Below are 17,190 nucleotides of genomic sequence, written 5' to 3' on the forward strand. Positions count from 1 at the left end.
GGAGACCAGCCTTTATAGATTCAGATAAAAACAAAATAAAACAAACAACAAAAAAACCTATAAAAACCTATAGAATAACATGTATAAACACATATATTTACATAAATATATTTTTTTAGGTTTCTGATTCTCTGTTTCTGCTGAATATTTTATTGCTTATTTAGTTAAATCAGGCATCTAAAATCCCACACAACTAGGATGTTCTCTGTTAACCTTGTGACAGAAGAAAGATGAACAGGGAAAGCAGGAAGGATTAAAGAATTTTCCTACTTGTAAGTAGTGTCAAGCAGTTGTCCTGGATGCTACTATTTTATTACTTGATATTTCTTTCTCCTTTTGGTTCTTTCTTTATTTTTTTTTTATTCTTTTATTAAAAAAATTTTTTTTTAACGTTTTATTTATTTTTGAGACAGGGAGAGACAAAGCATGAACAGGGGAGGGTCAGAGAGAGGGAGACACAGAATCTGAAACAGGCTCCAGGCTCTGAGCTGTCAGCACAGAGCTCGACGCGGGGCTCGAACCCACGGACCGCAAGATCATGACCTGAGCCGAAGTCGGCTGCTTAGCCGACTGAGCCACCCAGGCGCCCCTCTCTTTTTTGGTTCTAAATCACTGGTTTGCTAACAATAACCAAAACAACCACTAGATCAAATGAAGAATGATTTGCCATTAAAAATTTTCTTGCAATTATAAAATAAGAACTGGAAAGACAGTAGCTCCCAAATGTACACACTCAAATGAACACACACCTTAAGCAAGGCCCCACTTTCTTCTGAACCATCAGAGCCCTGAGGTTCTCTTTGTTGTTTCCGTACTGTATCTGGTGTAGAGTGGGGACTCAGGTGAATACCTTCTCCACCTTCACAACCATTGTCAGATCCTCCACTGCTTTGGGAAGGACTGGGCTTACGTGTCTTTAAGGAATAGTCACCAAAAAGAATTCTTCTGCATGTTGGAGAGGTTGCTACTTTGGAAGTACCTGGAAGCTTACTGAGGATAGGTGAGGTTGTCAAACTATCTAATTTTTCATGTGATCCAGTAAGGAACCAGTCAGCACAAGACAAACAGGGGCTTGGAGATGTTAGCCTTTCATTTATGCGACAATCTATTCCTTCCAGCTGGTGAAGAGTTGTTTTGACCTGATCCACATATATACAGTCTGGTCCAGGATTCCCAATAGCTTTGGATGCACAGCCTCCAGCTTCTAATAGTACACATAACATATAGTGCTTCTATAAGACAAAAATATTAATAGAGATTTAGCTACATGAAAATGTTTATATGTAGTGTGCATGCATAAATTTATAAGTACAAAAAACATGGTATAATCATATGATTATTAAAAACTGCCTCAGTTTCTTAGTTATTCCCAATGCTTCCTGATCATCCTTGAAAACAAATCTCATATTGCCTTCTCTTGGTATACCATCAAAGACTACTTTCTGGTACATGGAATTCCCTAAGGTAGCTTTCAAAGAGCCACAGTGATTAGAAGTCCTTTTATCTACAATCACATGTTTTTTCTGATTCTATATTCTTTTCATGTCTCTCTTTCCCAAGACAAACCAGAGGATAAAACCACTACAGAAATGAGAACAAAAGATCTTAAGAACCTGATAAAATCTTATTCTGGGCTTCATTAATATTTCTTCACGAGTATTAAATGGATGTAAAAGAAAAGGAATGAGGGACATATAACATTTTCTTGAATACTGGTATCTGGCACGCTCATAATTTTAAACTGTCATATTTGCTTGTGTATTTTAAGATAGTAAATGGCCAAAAAAAAAAAGCCACCCCAAAACGCACACACAGAAACCAAAGTAAACTTACCAAGCCAACGATTAGCAAAAAATATCTTCCTTCAGGTTCCTGAAAGACTTCAGTGTTTGAGTCTGTAGAAGGTTGGAGGTGATGTTGAGGAAACACTTCTCTCCATATAACCAACTGACCAATTCTTTGTTTTGCTGCTAACGGCAGTAGGCAATAGTGGCGACAGTATATGGCAATATCAATAAGGTCATCCTTAGGCAAATGACTGCAGATCAAATAACCCTTGAATTTAACCACAAAGAACAGAAGTCAACTATGTCATAATATATTTCTAAGAGTTTTACAGGTACTTCAGTTAGCTTAAAATATTCCAGTTTCAAATAGAATAAAGACATAGCAAAAATAAATGTTCTTTTTCTGAGGTCAATTAGAGATCAAATATTTATGATAAGTTAAGTCTACCACAGACTTTAGCACAAAGCAAGATGGCCTGAGTAGTATAAACCTGACTATTTGGCAAAGTTGGAAAAGAACTGAATTTTGAGCTGAATTTGGAACTGAATTTGGAAAGTGGAGAAGAGAAGTTACAGTGAGGACAGACTTACTTTTCACTGTGTACCATTCTGTACTGTCTGATTCTTTTTTAGATATGTTTTAAATCATGTTTAAAAATCTTCTTGAAGTGCCAAAACACTTAAATTCATTTGATGCTTAATTTGCTTTGCATGGAAGTCAATGAAATGTTAGAAGATTTACTAAAAAGATACATGGTTATGTCTGAGGATAAGAAAAAAAGTGCACTGCTGCAAAAAGAAACCGAGAGAGTATTGCTCTTCTCTCCTACGCACTTGGTTCCTCCATTACTGTTTCTGCTTATACATCTGCAAATGCAATGTTTGTAATGAATGTAATAATATCAAAAATATTTATTGTATTTGTAAATCTGTAGGTACTGGGTTTTTTTTGAAGACCTTAATTTTATGGTAACTACATTCAAAGGAAAAGAGATAAATGTATTTTTCATGTTTGTAGAAGTTTGAGAAAATTTACTTTAGGTCTCTTCATATGGCAGTTGGACATTTATAAAAATTTCAGCCTTCAACTTACCTTGTAAAATAGAGAAGATCCTAAAATTGTATACAGCCGCCTCATGTCATAGTAGTCCTCAGACTGGGGGAGCAAAACCACAGTGGATTTATATTCTTTGTTTTTCATGATTAAAAAAATCCTAGTAAAGCTATAATGATTAAAAATGGCAATTATATTCTTTAGTAACTGAACTTTTCATAGTGCCTTCTTTAGAAATGAACATACTAGGGTATTAGGATGAAAAATAATGTGCATATATTTTTGGCTGAAAGCAATCTTATTTTTTATTCTTATAAGATACTGTTGATTAGAGACATTTAAGAACAGAACATAAGTGGGGCGCCTGGGTGGCTCAGTCAATTAAGCATTCAGCTCTTGATTTCAGCTCAGGTCATGATTTCATGGTCCATGGATTCGAGCCCCGTGTCAGGCTCTGTGCTGACAGCTCGGAGCCTGAAGCCTACTTCGGATTCTGTGTCTCCCTCTCTCTCTGCCCCTCCCCTGCTCTCTCTCAAAAATAAATAAACATCAAAATAAATAAATAAACAAACAAACAAACAAACAAATAAATAAATAAAAATTAAATAAATCAGAAGTTTTTTTAAGGCAAGGAAAATAAATTTTGTTCATGTCAAAATAGAGATCGAATGCTACGTATTTCAAGATTATTACATGCCCACTTGAAAAATATTTAGAATAATGGCTGATTTACAATATATGAAATCAACATTAAGCCTAAAATCCACTGGCTTTCTTACCAGTTCAGCAAAATCTGCAGACTCTAAGTCACTCAATGCTGTGTCTAGTTCCATCTATGTGGGAAAAAAACAAAAAACAAAAACCAAAAAACCACAACCATTTAACTCGGTTATTGTTTAGTAATGGCCTCATAAAAGTGCTTAATAATTACTTGAAGAATTGAATAAGTATCTTTCTCCTTTGTGATATTTAAGAAATGTCCAAAAATAGAACATGTTGTTTTAAGCTTTGCAATTACATGGAAAAAAATTATTTAACATATTGTCATTTTTCAATTAAATCTCAATTATTACAAAATGAACTTCACTCTGTATTCAATGCAAAATAACTTATGAGGTTAAAAAATTGCTTTCTAGTTTTGAATTAGGAAATTTTTGAACCTATCAAAATTCTTATAGGAAAATAACCCATCTTAATGTACCCAATCTATTTTGAGGTTTTTTTTTTTCCCCCTCTATTGCTGTATATTTCTCAACAGTTAGATCCCTGGAAAATAAACATTCTTCCCTGTCTCTTTCCTATGTTCTATATAAAAGGACTTTTAATCTTTATTTATGGATTAAAACATGAAGAAAAGTGTTCCCCTGGAACCTGGCACAGTTTAGCTTCCCTACAGGGTTATTAGAAAAATCTTACTTAGGATTTAGCTTTTGTTTCTATGGAAATTGCCCAAACTCTTTCATGTGTTTGTTCTTCCATGAAACATTCAAAATTTAAAAACAGAATAAATTTAATCTGTAGTTTAATCTGTAATACATATATATAAATTGAAAACTAGGCAGTTAAAGCTTGTGGCATAAATGCGATTTGTGGAAAAGAATCCTTTTTTTTCCTTTTCCTTTTCTTTTTAAAGGCCAAGGCACTCTCTGCAGGACTATTTCACAAACTGTGTCTTACTGAGATGACAAAAGCTTTGGAAACATTAGTCATGCCTTTCAATACTTTTCACACTCTATGACTTACTACTCATTTGTGACCTGGATTTTTCTGTATCTAGCAAATATTTCATGTACTCCTTTTTGTGGCTTTGGTGCTCTTGTAAAAAATAATAGACAACAAGAAAAGTACCCACTTGTTAATTCTGATCTCACAGATATTAATGCTTCCAGGTTGCTATTCCTGCTACTGAACTCTGTAGGCTAACGTACAAGGTTACAATAATTGTTTCTTCACATTCCTTAAGAGAACAAAGTGTCTACTCTCTTAATTATTCCAGTGTACCTTAAGAAAAATGACAAAAAAAAAACCAAACATCTGGGGCACCTGGGTGGCTCAGTCGGTTGAGCGTCTGACTTCAGCTCAGGTCATGATCTCACAGTTCATGAGTTTGAGCCCCACGTTGGGCTCTGTGCTGACAGCTCAGAGCCTGGAGCCTGTTTCAGATTCTGTGTCTCCCTCTCTCTGCCCCTTCCCCACTCATGCTGTCTCTCTCTGTCTCTCAAAAATGAATAAAGGTTAAAAAAAAAATTTTTTTTAAAAAAAAGAACATCTGATAAACAAACAAAAGCAAGTCACACCATATAATTATGATTTCTGAGAAGTATTACAAATTTAGAAAATGCTTAAATGTTACAGTAAGATGAGAGAGCTAATTTCTGTTTAGAAAGAAATATTTGTCTAAGTTCACTGTACTGGATCACCTACTTCGTCAATCAATGGCTTCAACTCTTACCCACAATCCTGAAAATACAAAAAGGCTAAAAAAGAGAGAAGATAAAAAATTACAAGGCAACTGGTTCTGATTTTTATTTACGACACCCAGGATTACCTTGATTTCCTGTGGAAGTGTGAGCCACCGAACTCCGGGCAGACTGTCTAAAAGCACTGCACTGGAAGCATCATATTGTTGTGCGTTCAAACTGGCACTGGAATGTAGTTTAGTAGGCTGAAGTGCTCTTTGAAAGAACAAGATGAAAAAATGATCCAGACGAGGAACATTCTCAACCTGGCAAAAGGCACTGAAGAAACAACAGCTTTAAGTCAGAAAAACATATGGAAATAGTGGTCATCTTTTGTATGTCCCTAGGAGAGTGGATCTTTCCCAAATACATAGGCTCTCTTCCTTCCTCCTCTCCCTTATGAAGAATTACTGCTAGGGGCGCCTGGGTGGCTCAGTCGGTTAAGCATCTGACTTCAGCTCAGGTCACGATCTCGCGGTCCGTGAGTTCGAGCCCCGCGTCGGGCTCTGGGCTGATGGCTCAGAGCCTGGAGCCTGCTTCCGATTCTGTGTCTCCCTCTCTCTCTGCCCCTCCCTGTTCATGCTCTGTTTCTGTCTCATAAATAAATAAAAACGTTAAAAAAAAAATAAAAAGAATTACTGCTATAATGTTATTGCACCGAAAACCTACTTTCAAATGCACTGAGCAGATGGCATTATGGAAGAACCACAGGGCTAACACAAGCGGTATATCTACAACAAAATGGACTGAAGTAACCTTTTTGTAAAAAAATGTAAGTTGCTTTTACCTTATCTCTTAACCATTTAACCTCTCAATATCTTTCAGGCAGGATGGAATAATAAAGAAATTTTGAGCTTTGTAATAGAACATATTTGTCTTTGAATCTTATCATTGCTTTTACCAGGTAGTTATCTCAGGAAAAGTTCTTTGAACTTTTGTTTCCAACTCTAAAAATGGGGATAATACAATCTGACTTGCATGCAAAGTACTTAGTACTTTATTTATTTATTTATTTATTTATTTATTTATTTATTTATTATACTTATACTTACTGAACACAGTAAGCACATAATTAGCCTAAGTTATTTTTCCCCTCTTCACTAATGTAGGCAACACTACTGAAGAACCGAAAAAGAGATAGAGAGAGAGACACACACACTAAACACTTGACTTTAGTTATGTAAAAATAATAGAGCATTGCCTGCAACTATTCATTGGAATAGCCTGCTTGATAACACAATAGCTAGTATATGTACCATTAATACATCAGAATAATATTCATGGATTCATTCAACAAATTGCTTGAGTGCCAACTATGTTCTAGGCACTATTCTCATTGCTGGAGGTACCGCAGTAAAAATATCAAGACAAAAGACAAGGTCTCTGCTTCTGTGGAGCTCATGTTCTAATGGAGAAAGACAACTAATGAACAAAGGGTAAAAACATGAACTTGTACAAAGAGATATACAGAGAACAAGATCATGTGAATGGGTGATGTAACTGGTTGGTTATTTTACATCAAAAGTTGGGGAAGAGTCTTTGAGAATGGACATTTAGCTGAGATCCCAATGTCAAGAAGATCCAGGGACAGAAAAGAGCGCAAAAGCCCTAGTGTGGAACAAGTGTGGCCAGGGTGTCCACAGACCAGCCAGAGGGGAAATGTGGTTTGAGATCTGAAATCAGAAAGATATGTAGGAGCCAGATTATAATGTAAAAAGACTGCTTTAACCGCATTTGGAATTTTTTTTAAATAAACATAGTTTATTGTCAAACTGGTTTCCATACAACACCTAGTGCTCATCCCAACAGGTGCCCTCCTAAATGCCCATCACCCACTTTCCCCTCTCCCCCACTCCCCATCAACCCTCAGTTCGTTCTGAGTATTTAAGAGTCTCTTATGGTTTGCCTTCTTCCCTCTCTGTAACTCCCCTCCCCCCTTCCTCTCCCCCCTGGTCTTCTGTTAAGTTTCTCAGGATCCACATAAGAGTGAAAACATATGGCATCTGTCTTTCTCTGCCCGACTTATTTCACTTAGCATAATACTTTCCAGTTCCATCCACATTGCTACAAATGGTCAGATTTCATTCTTTCTCATTGTCAAGTAGTATTCCATTGTATATATAAACCACAACTTTTTTATCAATTCGTCAGCTGATGGACATTTAGGCTCTTTCCATAATTTGGCTATTGCTGAAAGTGCTGCTATAAACTTTGGGGTACAAGTGCCCCTATGCATCAGCACTCCTGTATCCCTTGGGTAAATTCCTAGCAGTGCTACTGCTGGGTCATAGGGTAGGTCTATTTTTAATTTTTTGAGGAACCTCCACACTGTTTTCCAGAGCGGCTGCACCAGTTTGCATTCCCACCAACAGTGCAAGAGGGTTCCCGTTTCTCCACATCCTCTAGTCTCCTCTAGTCTCCTGCTTTGTTCATTTTAGCCACTCTGACCAGAGTGAGGTGGTATCTCAGTGTGGTTTTGATTTATATTTCCCTGATAAGGAGTGATGTTGAGCATCTTTTCATGTCCTGTTGGTCCTCTGGATGTCTTCTTTAGAAAAGTGTCTATTCGTGTTTTCTGCCCATTTCTTCACTGGATTATTTGTTTTTTGGGTGTGCAGTTTGGAGAGTTCTTTATAGATTTTGGATACTAGCTCTTTGTCTATATGTCATTTGCAAATATCTTTTCCCATTCCATCAGTTGCCTTTTACTTTTGTCGATTGTGTCCTTTGCTGTGCAGAAGATTTTTACCGTGAAGAGGTCCCAATAGTTCATTTTTACGTTTAATTCCCTTGCCTTTGGAGATGTGTCAAGTAAGAAATTGCTGCGGCTGAGGTCAGAGAGGTCTTTTCCTGCTTTCTCCTCTAAGGTTTTGATGGTTTCCTGTCTCACATTCAGGTCCTTCATCCATTTTGAGTTTATTTTTGTGAATGGTGTAAGAAAGTGGTCTAGTTTCATTCTTCCGCATGTTGCTGTCCAGTTCTCCCAGCACCATTTGTTAAAGAGACTGTCTTTTTTCCATTGGATATTCTTTCCTGCTTTGTCAAAGATTAGTTGGCCATACTTTTGTGGGTCTAGTTCTGGGGTTTCTATTCTATTCCATTGGTCTATGTGTCTGTTTTTGTGCCAATACCATACTGTCTTGATGATTACAGCTTTGTAGTAAAGGCTAAAGTCTGGGATGGTGATGCCTCCTGCTTTGGTTTTCTTCTTCAATATTACTTTGGCTATTTGGGGTCTTTTGTGGTTCCATACAAATTTTAAGATTGCTTGTTTCTAGCTTTGAGAAGAATGCTGGTGCAATTTTGATGGGGATTACATTGAATGTGTAGATTGCTTTGGGTAGTATTGACATTAAAAAAAAAATTTTTTTTAATTCACATCCAAATTAGTTAGCATATGGTGCAACAATGATTTCAGGAGTAGATTCCTTAGTACCCCTTACCCATTTAGCCCATCCCCTCTCCCACAACCCTCCAGTAACCCTCAGTTTGTTCTCCATATTTATGAGTCTCTTTTGTTTTGTCCCCCTCCCTATTATTATAATATAATTTTTATATTATTTTTGTTTCCCTTCCCTTATGTTCATCTGTTTTGTCTCTTAAAGTCCTCATATGAGTGAAGTCCTATGATTTTTGTCTTTCTCTGACTAATTTCACTTAGCATAATGCCCTCCAGTTCCATCCACATAGTTGCAGATGGCAAGGGTTCATTCTTTTTCATTGCCAAGTAATACTCCATTGTATAGATATACCACCTCTTCTTTATCCATTCATCCATCGATGGACATTTGGGCTCTTTCCATACTTTGGCTATTGTTGATAGTGGAGTATTGACATTTTAACAATATTCTTCCAACCCATGAGCATGGAATGTTTTTCCATTTCTTTGTATCTTCTTCAATTTCCTTCATATGTTTTCTTTAGTTTTCAGCATACAGATCTTTTACATCTTTGGTTAGGTTTATTCCTAGGTATTTTATGAATCTTGGTGCAATTGTGAATGGGATCAGCTTCTTTATTTGTCTTTCTGTTGCTTCATTATTGGTGTATAAAAATACAACTGATTTTGTACATTAATTTAGTATCCTACAACTTTGCTGAATTCATATCAGTTCTAGCAGACTTTTGGTGGAGTCTATCAGGTTTTCCATGTATAGTATCATGTCATCTGCAAAAAGTGAAAGGCTTGACTTCATCTGTGTCAATTATGATGCTTTGATTTCCTTTTGTTGTCTGATTGCTGATGCTAGAATTTCCAACACTACGTTAAACAACAGCGGTGAGAGTGGACATCCTATTGTGTTCCTGACCTCAGGGGGAAAGCTCTCAGTTTTTCCTCATTGAGGATGATATTAGCTGTGGGCTTTTCATAAATGGCTTTTATGATGTTTAAGTATGTTCCTTCTATCCCGACTTTCTCGAGGGTCTTCATTAAGAAAGAATGCTGGGGGCGCCTGGGTGGTGCAGTCGGTTAAGCGTCCGACTTCAGCCCGGTCACGATCTCGCGGTCCGTGAGTTCGAGCCCCGCGTCAGGCTCTGGGCTGATGGCTCAGAGCCTGGAGCCTGTTTCCGATTCTGTGTCTCCCTCTCTCTCTGCCCCTCCCCTGTTCATGCTCTGTCTCTCTCTCTCCCAAAAAAATAAATAAATGTTGAAAAAAATTTTTTTTAAAAAAAAAAGAAAGAATGCTGAATTTTTCAAATGCTTTTTCTGCATTGATTGACAGGATCACATGGCTCTTATCTTTTCTTTTAGTAATGTGATGTATCAAATTGATTGATTTGCGAATATTGACCCAGCCCTGCGCCCAGGAATGAATCCCACTTGATCATGGTGAATAATTCTTTTTATATGCTGTTGAACTCAATTTGCTAGTATCTTGTTGAGAATTTTTGCATCCATATTCATCAGGGATATTGGCCTGTAGTTCCAAAACTCAAACGGGAAGTACTTCCAAAACTCAAGTACTTCCAAGACTCAAATGGGAAGAAACAAAATTTTAACAGACCCATAACTAGTGAAGAAATTGAATCAGTTATCAAAAATCTTCCAAATAAGAGTCCAGGACCAGATGGCTTCCCTGGGGAATTCTACCAGATATCTAAAGCAAAGATAATACCTTTCCTTCTAAAGTTGCTCCAAAAAATAGAAAGGGAAGGAAAACGTCCTGACTCATTCTATGAAGCCAGCATTACTTTGATTCCCAAACCAGACAGAGACCAAGCAAAACAAGAGAACTACAGGCCAATATCCCTGGAAATTTATTAAAGTGGCAAGAATGGAGATTGTTATAGCAGTGAGAGATGGTGGTGGCTGTACAAGGTGATAGTGAGGATGGAGAGAAATGAATGGATTTGAGATATGTTTTGGAGACAGACTGTTTAGAGTCTGCTGACAGTTTTGCTAGGAATAGTGGAGGAAATCTATCTTTAATATGATCACAATACTAAACTTTTTTTTTTTTTTTTGGAGAGAGAGCATGAGTAGGGGAGGGGTAAAGGGAGAGGAAGAGGGAGAATCTTAAGCAGGCTCCACACCCAGCACGGAGTCCAATACAGGGCTTGATCTCATGACCATGAGATCATGACCCAAGCAGAAATCAAGAGTCAGAGATTTAACCCACTGAGCCACAAAGGTGCCCCTAAACTTGTTAATACATAATCACTTTTCTGTGGCTCACAGGAACTAAACAGCTCACAACTTAAAAAAATAAAAAAATTAACTCTTTGGACTTCTTAATCTTTTCATAATTTTTCATAATGGGCCTTTAATATCTTTCATAATTAGAAAAAACCTTATTAAAAATTACTACAAAATGACTATTAACAACATCTTGGATCCATACTGCTTCTTGGTCGTAAGAACTCAATGGATCTTCACATTCATTATCTTAGTTTGTCTTTCCAATTCTCACTAGAACAAGAAGAAACTAAAACTCGCTGCCAATTTGGTGATACTTCCAAGTAAAAGAAAGCTAAATTTCAAAATGAAATTCACAGAAATGAAGAGTCTCTCTGCTCATAACCTCGTCCATTTGGAATTTGCAGAACAACCCCAAATGATTGTCTTAAGTTATGGAATTCATCTCAGGAATTTAATCTTTAATTATCTCTGTTTTTATGAAAACATGAAGCTTCAGTTAAGGTAAAACATAGCAAGGTTTGCTACCCAGTGTAAATTTAAGGAAGTCGTTTACAACCATATCCTTACTGTTCATTGGTTAAAAGTTTCCTTATTAGTAAAAGTTAAAAACAATGTTGGTGGCTGCCTGGCCTTTTGTAGTTCACACATTTGGAAAAGGCTCACCAGTAATTAGGTTTGAGAGGGATGTGTCTCCTAAGAGGCTCGTTGAGGAGAATTCTGTACACTACACAGTCCCAATGTCACAGAAAGTTATTTCAGGCTGCTTTGAGAACAGTGGTAACAAAGATCCATAAGAGATAAACAGAGAGCCAATACCACTGTGGTTTGGAAAGACATATAAACTGTTTTGGATCTTTATACTTATATACTCTTAAGGCTTTGAAAGCAAAGGTATCATTTTAGCTCTCTGAAGTACTGGAACTTAGAAAAAATCCCACAAACAGAAAAATCTTTTTTTCATCCATAATTTCATGTGTTCAAATCCTGAAGTTACCTCAAATTGCCTCCTTTAGATCAAGAAAGATGCATCATATTTTACTGTAATGTTAAAAAAACAAGAAGCAGGAAAATAGGCATAACATGAGCCCACACATATTTTAAAAGGGAATATATATACTGTATTCATATTGTATAGGAAACATATGACACACATGAAACTAAATATCTTTACTGTGTCATTTATATATTTTAATAGTGCTTTTTTTTTTTAATTTAAAAATTGGTTTAAGAAAGAAGAATCACATTTTAGGACAGTGCATTTGACACTGGTCTTATAATGAGAGAACAACACAACTTAAGATCTTCTTACTCCTTTTTGTATTTGTTTTGAAGAAATGCCCTTATATTTGCTTCTATAGAAATATATCAAGTCAGAATATAATTATGGTTTTATCACTATTTTACTTTATTTTGCTAAACTAACATGAGACCAAAAATGAAAAAGCAATGATCAAGTGAAAAAGTGCCAAGAACTGTAAGATGAAGCCAGTAATAAAAGATGAGAAAATCAGAGAAAGAAAGAAAAAAAAAAAAAACAAAACAAATAACTAACTTGCCAAACAAGGAAAAGTATTAAATGCAAAAGGTGATTTGGAATCCTGTGCTTAAAACTTGAGGTTCATTTTTTTAGGAGCACTGGTATCTTTATTATTTTTAATATTATTTTTTATTAAGTTATTTTAATTCCAGTATAGTTAACACTCTTTTATATTAATTTCAGGTATGCAATATAGTGATATGACACTTTCCTACATCACCCAGTGCTTATCACAGCAAGTGCACTCCTTAATCCCAGTCATCTATTTTACCCATCCTCCCACCTCCCTTCCCTCTGATAACCATCAGTTTGTTCTCTATGGTTAAAAGTTTTTTTTTTTAAACAAACAAACAAAAAACTTGAGATTCAATTCATACTTACCTATCTAAAGAACCATACATAAATGTTAAGGTTTGGGCAACATCTTTTATCATACTCCTTAGCTGAGGGAGAGGAACTCTAAAAAGAAGAAAAATACATTTGTTCATTTATAACATAACCAAGTGATACATATCTAAAAGAAGCAGAACATCGTTCCATTTTATATGTAAGGAATGTGAAAAGTCTGTGTGTCAACTGCGAGTATGGCTGTGTAAAATGGTTCACTGAATTAGCAACTGAAGACTCTGATATCTAGACTTGGAGTTCTAGCATGGGTCAAGTAAGGACTTTTATATCACTACCTACGTGGAAATTGTTTATACCTCCTTAGGGTTCGGTTTCCTCATGTATAAAATGGGGGAATAATCACTAAGCCCTTCTCAGGTTCATTTTGAGGATTAAATTAATGCATATAAAGTAGTGCAGTATCTGAGCTCAGAAAAAAATGCTAAATTCTTGACACTTTCCAGTATTACCCAGATCTCAACTGAACCTCCAACTTCTGTGACAAAAGACACCCCTAAACAAATGGGAGAAGGGAAAGAAAGTAGAGGAAAGAAATGGAATTAACTGTTTTCTTGGTAGCCTGATAAAAATTCTACAAAGTAGATCTGATTATTGCTATTATAGCAATGGGTAAACTGAGGTCCAAGAAGTTAAGTAACTTGTACAAGGACTTAAAGGGAGTAGAACCTGCCTGTGGACATCCATCTTCTTAGCTCTAAAGTTACTCTCTCTACTACCTCACAATGACTTCCTGGTTGGGTCCCCACTATTCACTGCAGCCATCACAGGAAGATGATCTCCCCTCTGAAAACACATGTTCCTGGATTATACACCTGACCTGATCTTCTGTGGGGTGGCACTTTTCTCATTTTGCTCGTAAAAGGCATAGTGGCAAAGAAGGAAATGCATAGACTGGCATTTAAGACAAATGAGAGAAAAATCCCAGGCCTGCCACTTCCATTACAAACCACATGCACAGTGTTAGAGATATAAAGACCTATTAATTGACACTGAGGAGGTGCTTGTGCATGATCTCTCATACTCTATTTCTCAGTTTGAACAAAGTAGAATAATAATTCCTATCTTGCATGGCTATGTGAAACAAGATGGGATGAGGAAAAGAATCTGGTACAGAGTAGAATAAAGGGGATTTTCAAATTCATTCTAATTTATCAAACCAAGTTCCCCAGGATAGGAATGACTAATATTTAGGGTAGACACTTTCTATCCCCATCACCCAGTAATAAAGACTGGGAAATTGGCTAGAGCATCCCCTATGCAGCACAACCTTAATTCAGAGCTCAGCTCAGCTGGGACAGCCTTTTTTTTTTTTTTTTTTTTTTTTTTTTTTTGGCTTCAGGGTAAAACCTTGCCTGGAAACTGTCTCTATCTGCATAATTAATTTGGCTGATAGCATCAGAATGTGGCTGAGCAGCCTCTGCTCAGTTCCTTGGCAGGGCCTTCCTTTTCCCTGTGTCTGTCTACACTACCTTCAGCTTACCATTGTATTTTCTGTTTTCTTTCTTTTGCTGTTTGGGCCACTATAAAAGTCTAAGCATAATTATTTTATCCTAAAGTAATTTATAATGAGTGTTCTCCAATTCTTGTAAACCCATACTTTCAAAACAACTCAGTTTTTTCATAATCTGATCCATTGACATAAGGCAGTATTCTAGCAGGGTTCATCATAGTCTCTTTTGAGTCAGAAAAATACAAATTAGCTGGTTAAGGGAGTCACCATGTAGTATATGTCACAGCACCATTATCCTTCAAGTTAAACATTTTGAAACACACAGGAAACACATGGAGACAAATGAAAATGAAAACACAATGGTAAAAATCTTGGGGATGCAGCAAAGGCTGTTCTAGGAGGGAAGTTTATAGCAATACAGGCCTACTTTGATAACTAAAAAAGTATCAAATAACAACCTAACCTTACATCCTAAGGAACTAGAAAAAGAAGAACAAAGCCCGAAGTCAACAGAAGGAAAAAAAAATAAAGACTAGAACAGAAATAAATGAAATTTAAAAAATTTTTGAATCATACATTCATGACAGATCATATAACCTTTTGTCCAAAATTAGACATGTTTAAAGCACAATCATTTGGATAATTTTTCACGATAGTCTCCTTTGGAGTTCCTGTTTGTGGTATGAAAACATGTCAACAGATTGTTCACTACTCTTCCTCTCTAGAGGTACAGCTTAATTGCCCTTCCCTTGAGTGTGGGCTGGACTTAGCAACTTACTCCTAACAAATAGTATATAGTGGAAATGACTGCATCATTTATAAGACTAAGTCAGCTTCCCCTCTTTCTCTGTTTTGGAGAAATCTATTTCTCCATAACTTGCTTTGGGGGAAGCCAGCTGACATGTGAGGACATTCCAACAGCTCTACAGGAGAGACCCATTTGGCAAGGAACTAAGGTCTCTCAACAATGGCTATGTGTGTAAGCCATCTTGGAAGCAGATGCTCTAGCTTCAGTTAAGCCTTCAAATAACTGTATCCCTGGACAACATTTTGACTGCAACCTCAAGACAGATCCTGAGTCAGAACTACCCAGCTAAGTCGTTCATGAATTCCTGACTCACAAAGACACCTATGAGATAATAAATGTCTGCTGTTTTCAGTCCCTAAATTTTGGTGTAATTTGTTACCTAGGAATAGATAACTAATACACTGTTATATAATGAAAGAAATCTTGTTAACAAAATCATCAATAATAGAAAATAGTCATATTCATGTCTAGAGTAGCTGTATAATGCATTTTTTTGAGGTCTACTTTTTTCTTCCTTGGGAAGCATAAGGCAACACCAAAAGAAAAGTTATCTAAACTGGTATTCTCTAACGTTATGTCAGTCACATAATATAGTATTTATTTTGATATTTGATTACTATTTGGTAGATAATATATGATAGTTCTATGCACCAAAAGGTTAAAACTAAAATGTGTTAATAGTTTAATAGAAGTTGTCCATTTTTTTTTTTAAAGCAGGGAAGAATCTAAATTACAAGTTTTAAAAAATCATTGAACAGGGACATAAGACTAGTCTAACAATAATTAAAAACCTCTCCTTGGGGGCAGTTCTCCATATTCCTACCCCATCCACCCCCCCCCCCCCAGCTTTTAATGTCTTATGACATTAGGGAAGCAATGTAGTTTCAGAAATAATTCAGAAAGACTCTCCTTCAATTTCCAATTCTGCTTCTTGTTAGTTTTGTGATCTTTAGCAAGTTATTTAATCTTCTCTTGGTTTTACTTTCCTCATTTATAAAACGGGGCCAGAGATCATGACATACATCTGGAGCTGATTTTGAAGATTAAATGAGATTAATGAATGTAAAATACCTAACGTAGTCCCTGGGTTCACATTCTACTCATAAACATCAATCCAGCTCTTATCTCCAACTATAAAAATAATATATACATTAAAATTAAAAGTTAAGAAGGTGAAAATAATAATATAAAACATACCATTAGAGAAGTCACTTTAAAGTTAAATATTCATTACAGTTGACCTTTGAACAATGCAGAGGTTAGGAGTCCCTACACCCCAGGCAATTGAAAATCAAGTATAAATTTTAACTTCTCCAAAACTTAAATAATAATAGCCTACTGTTGACTGGAAGCCTTATGATAACAGTTAATTAACACATATCTTGTATGTATTATATACTGTATTCTTACAATAAAGCAAGCTAGAGGAAAGAAAATGTTATTAAGAAAATCATAAGAAGAGAAATTGATACCATAAGTTTGTATCATCTGTTTACAAGATGAATCATCTGTCAGTACCTACATCAATACGGTCTTATGCGATACAAAACACTGTAGATTTACACATATTACTAACACTAGACACCCAAAATGAAAAGATGTTAAAAAGAAATTCATATTTATTTACAGACAACTTATGTGTTGATAATGAAGAAAGAGCAATATGATTTCTTTATGGTAGCCTAGTATAATTGATAGTATTACTTCATGGTAGCCTAGCCTATAGACTAGAGAGTAAATCATTAAAAATTTTTTAGGGCACACTGTATTATATTCATAACACAATACTGGAAACACTGCTGCAGAAAAGCAAAAAACAAAGTTATAAAGCAGTAAGAAAACTAACACATTATTAATTTTATATTAAATATCAATCATCTTATGCCTCTATATGGATAGACTATTCCCTTCCACAGAAATCTTGCACGCGATGTTCTACAAGATGAATACTTATACAACGATGATGATGACACAGTTCTTGCTGTACAATTATTAGATTTTCGCAAATATTGATTTGCACGAAGACACACAAATGCACAACAGATA

General features: G+C 35.9%; 1 protein-coding gene across 2 annotated transcripts in view; it reads right to left on the reverse strand.

The window, feature by feature from the left end:
* INTU (inturned planar cell polarity protein) overlaps positions 1-17,190 on the reverse strand; it is a 101,553-nt gene that overhangs the window by 24,913 nt on the left and 59,450 nt on the right. For both annotated transcript variants that reach the window (XM_043568837.1, XM_043568830.1), the window contains exons 7-12: positions 12,860-12,937; positions 5,390-5,579; positions 3,621-3,674; positions 2,881-2,943; positions 1,834-2,055; positions 750-1,232 (exon numbers count right to left, since the gene is read on the reverse strand). In XM_043568837.1, the coding sequence (XP_043424772.1) occupies positions 750-1,232; positions 1,834-2,055; positions 2,881-2,943; positions 3,621-3,674; positions 5,390-5,579; positions 12,860-12,937 (1,090 nt within the window). The remainder of the gene's footprint in view (positions 1-749; positions 1,233-1,833; positions 2,056-2,880; positions 2,944-3,620; positions 3,675-5,389; positions 5,580-12,859; positions 12,938-17,190) is intronic.

Source organism: Prionailurus bengalensis, chromosome B1, assembly GCF_016509475.1.
Source record: "Prionailurus bengalensis isolate Pbe53 chromosome B1, Fcat_Pben_1.1_paternal_pri, whole genome shotgun sequence".
NCBI lineage: Eukaryota > Metazoa > Chordata > Mammalia > Carnivora > Felidae > Prionailurus > Prionailurus bengalensis.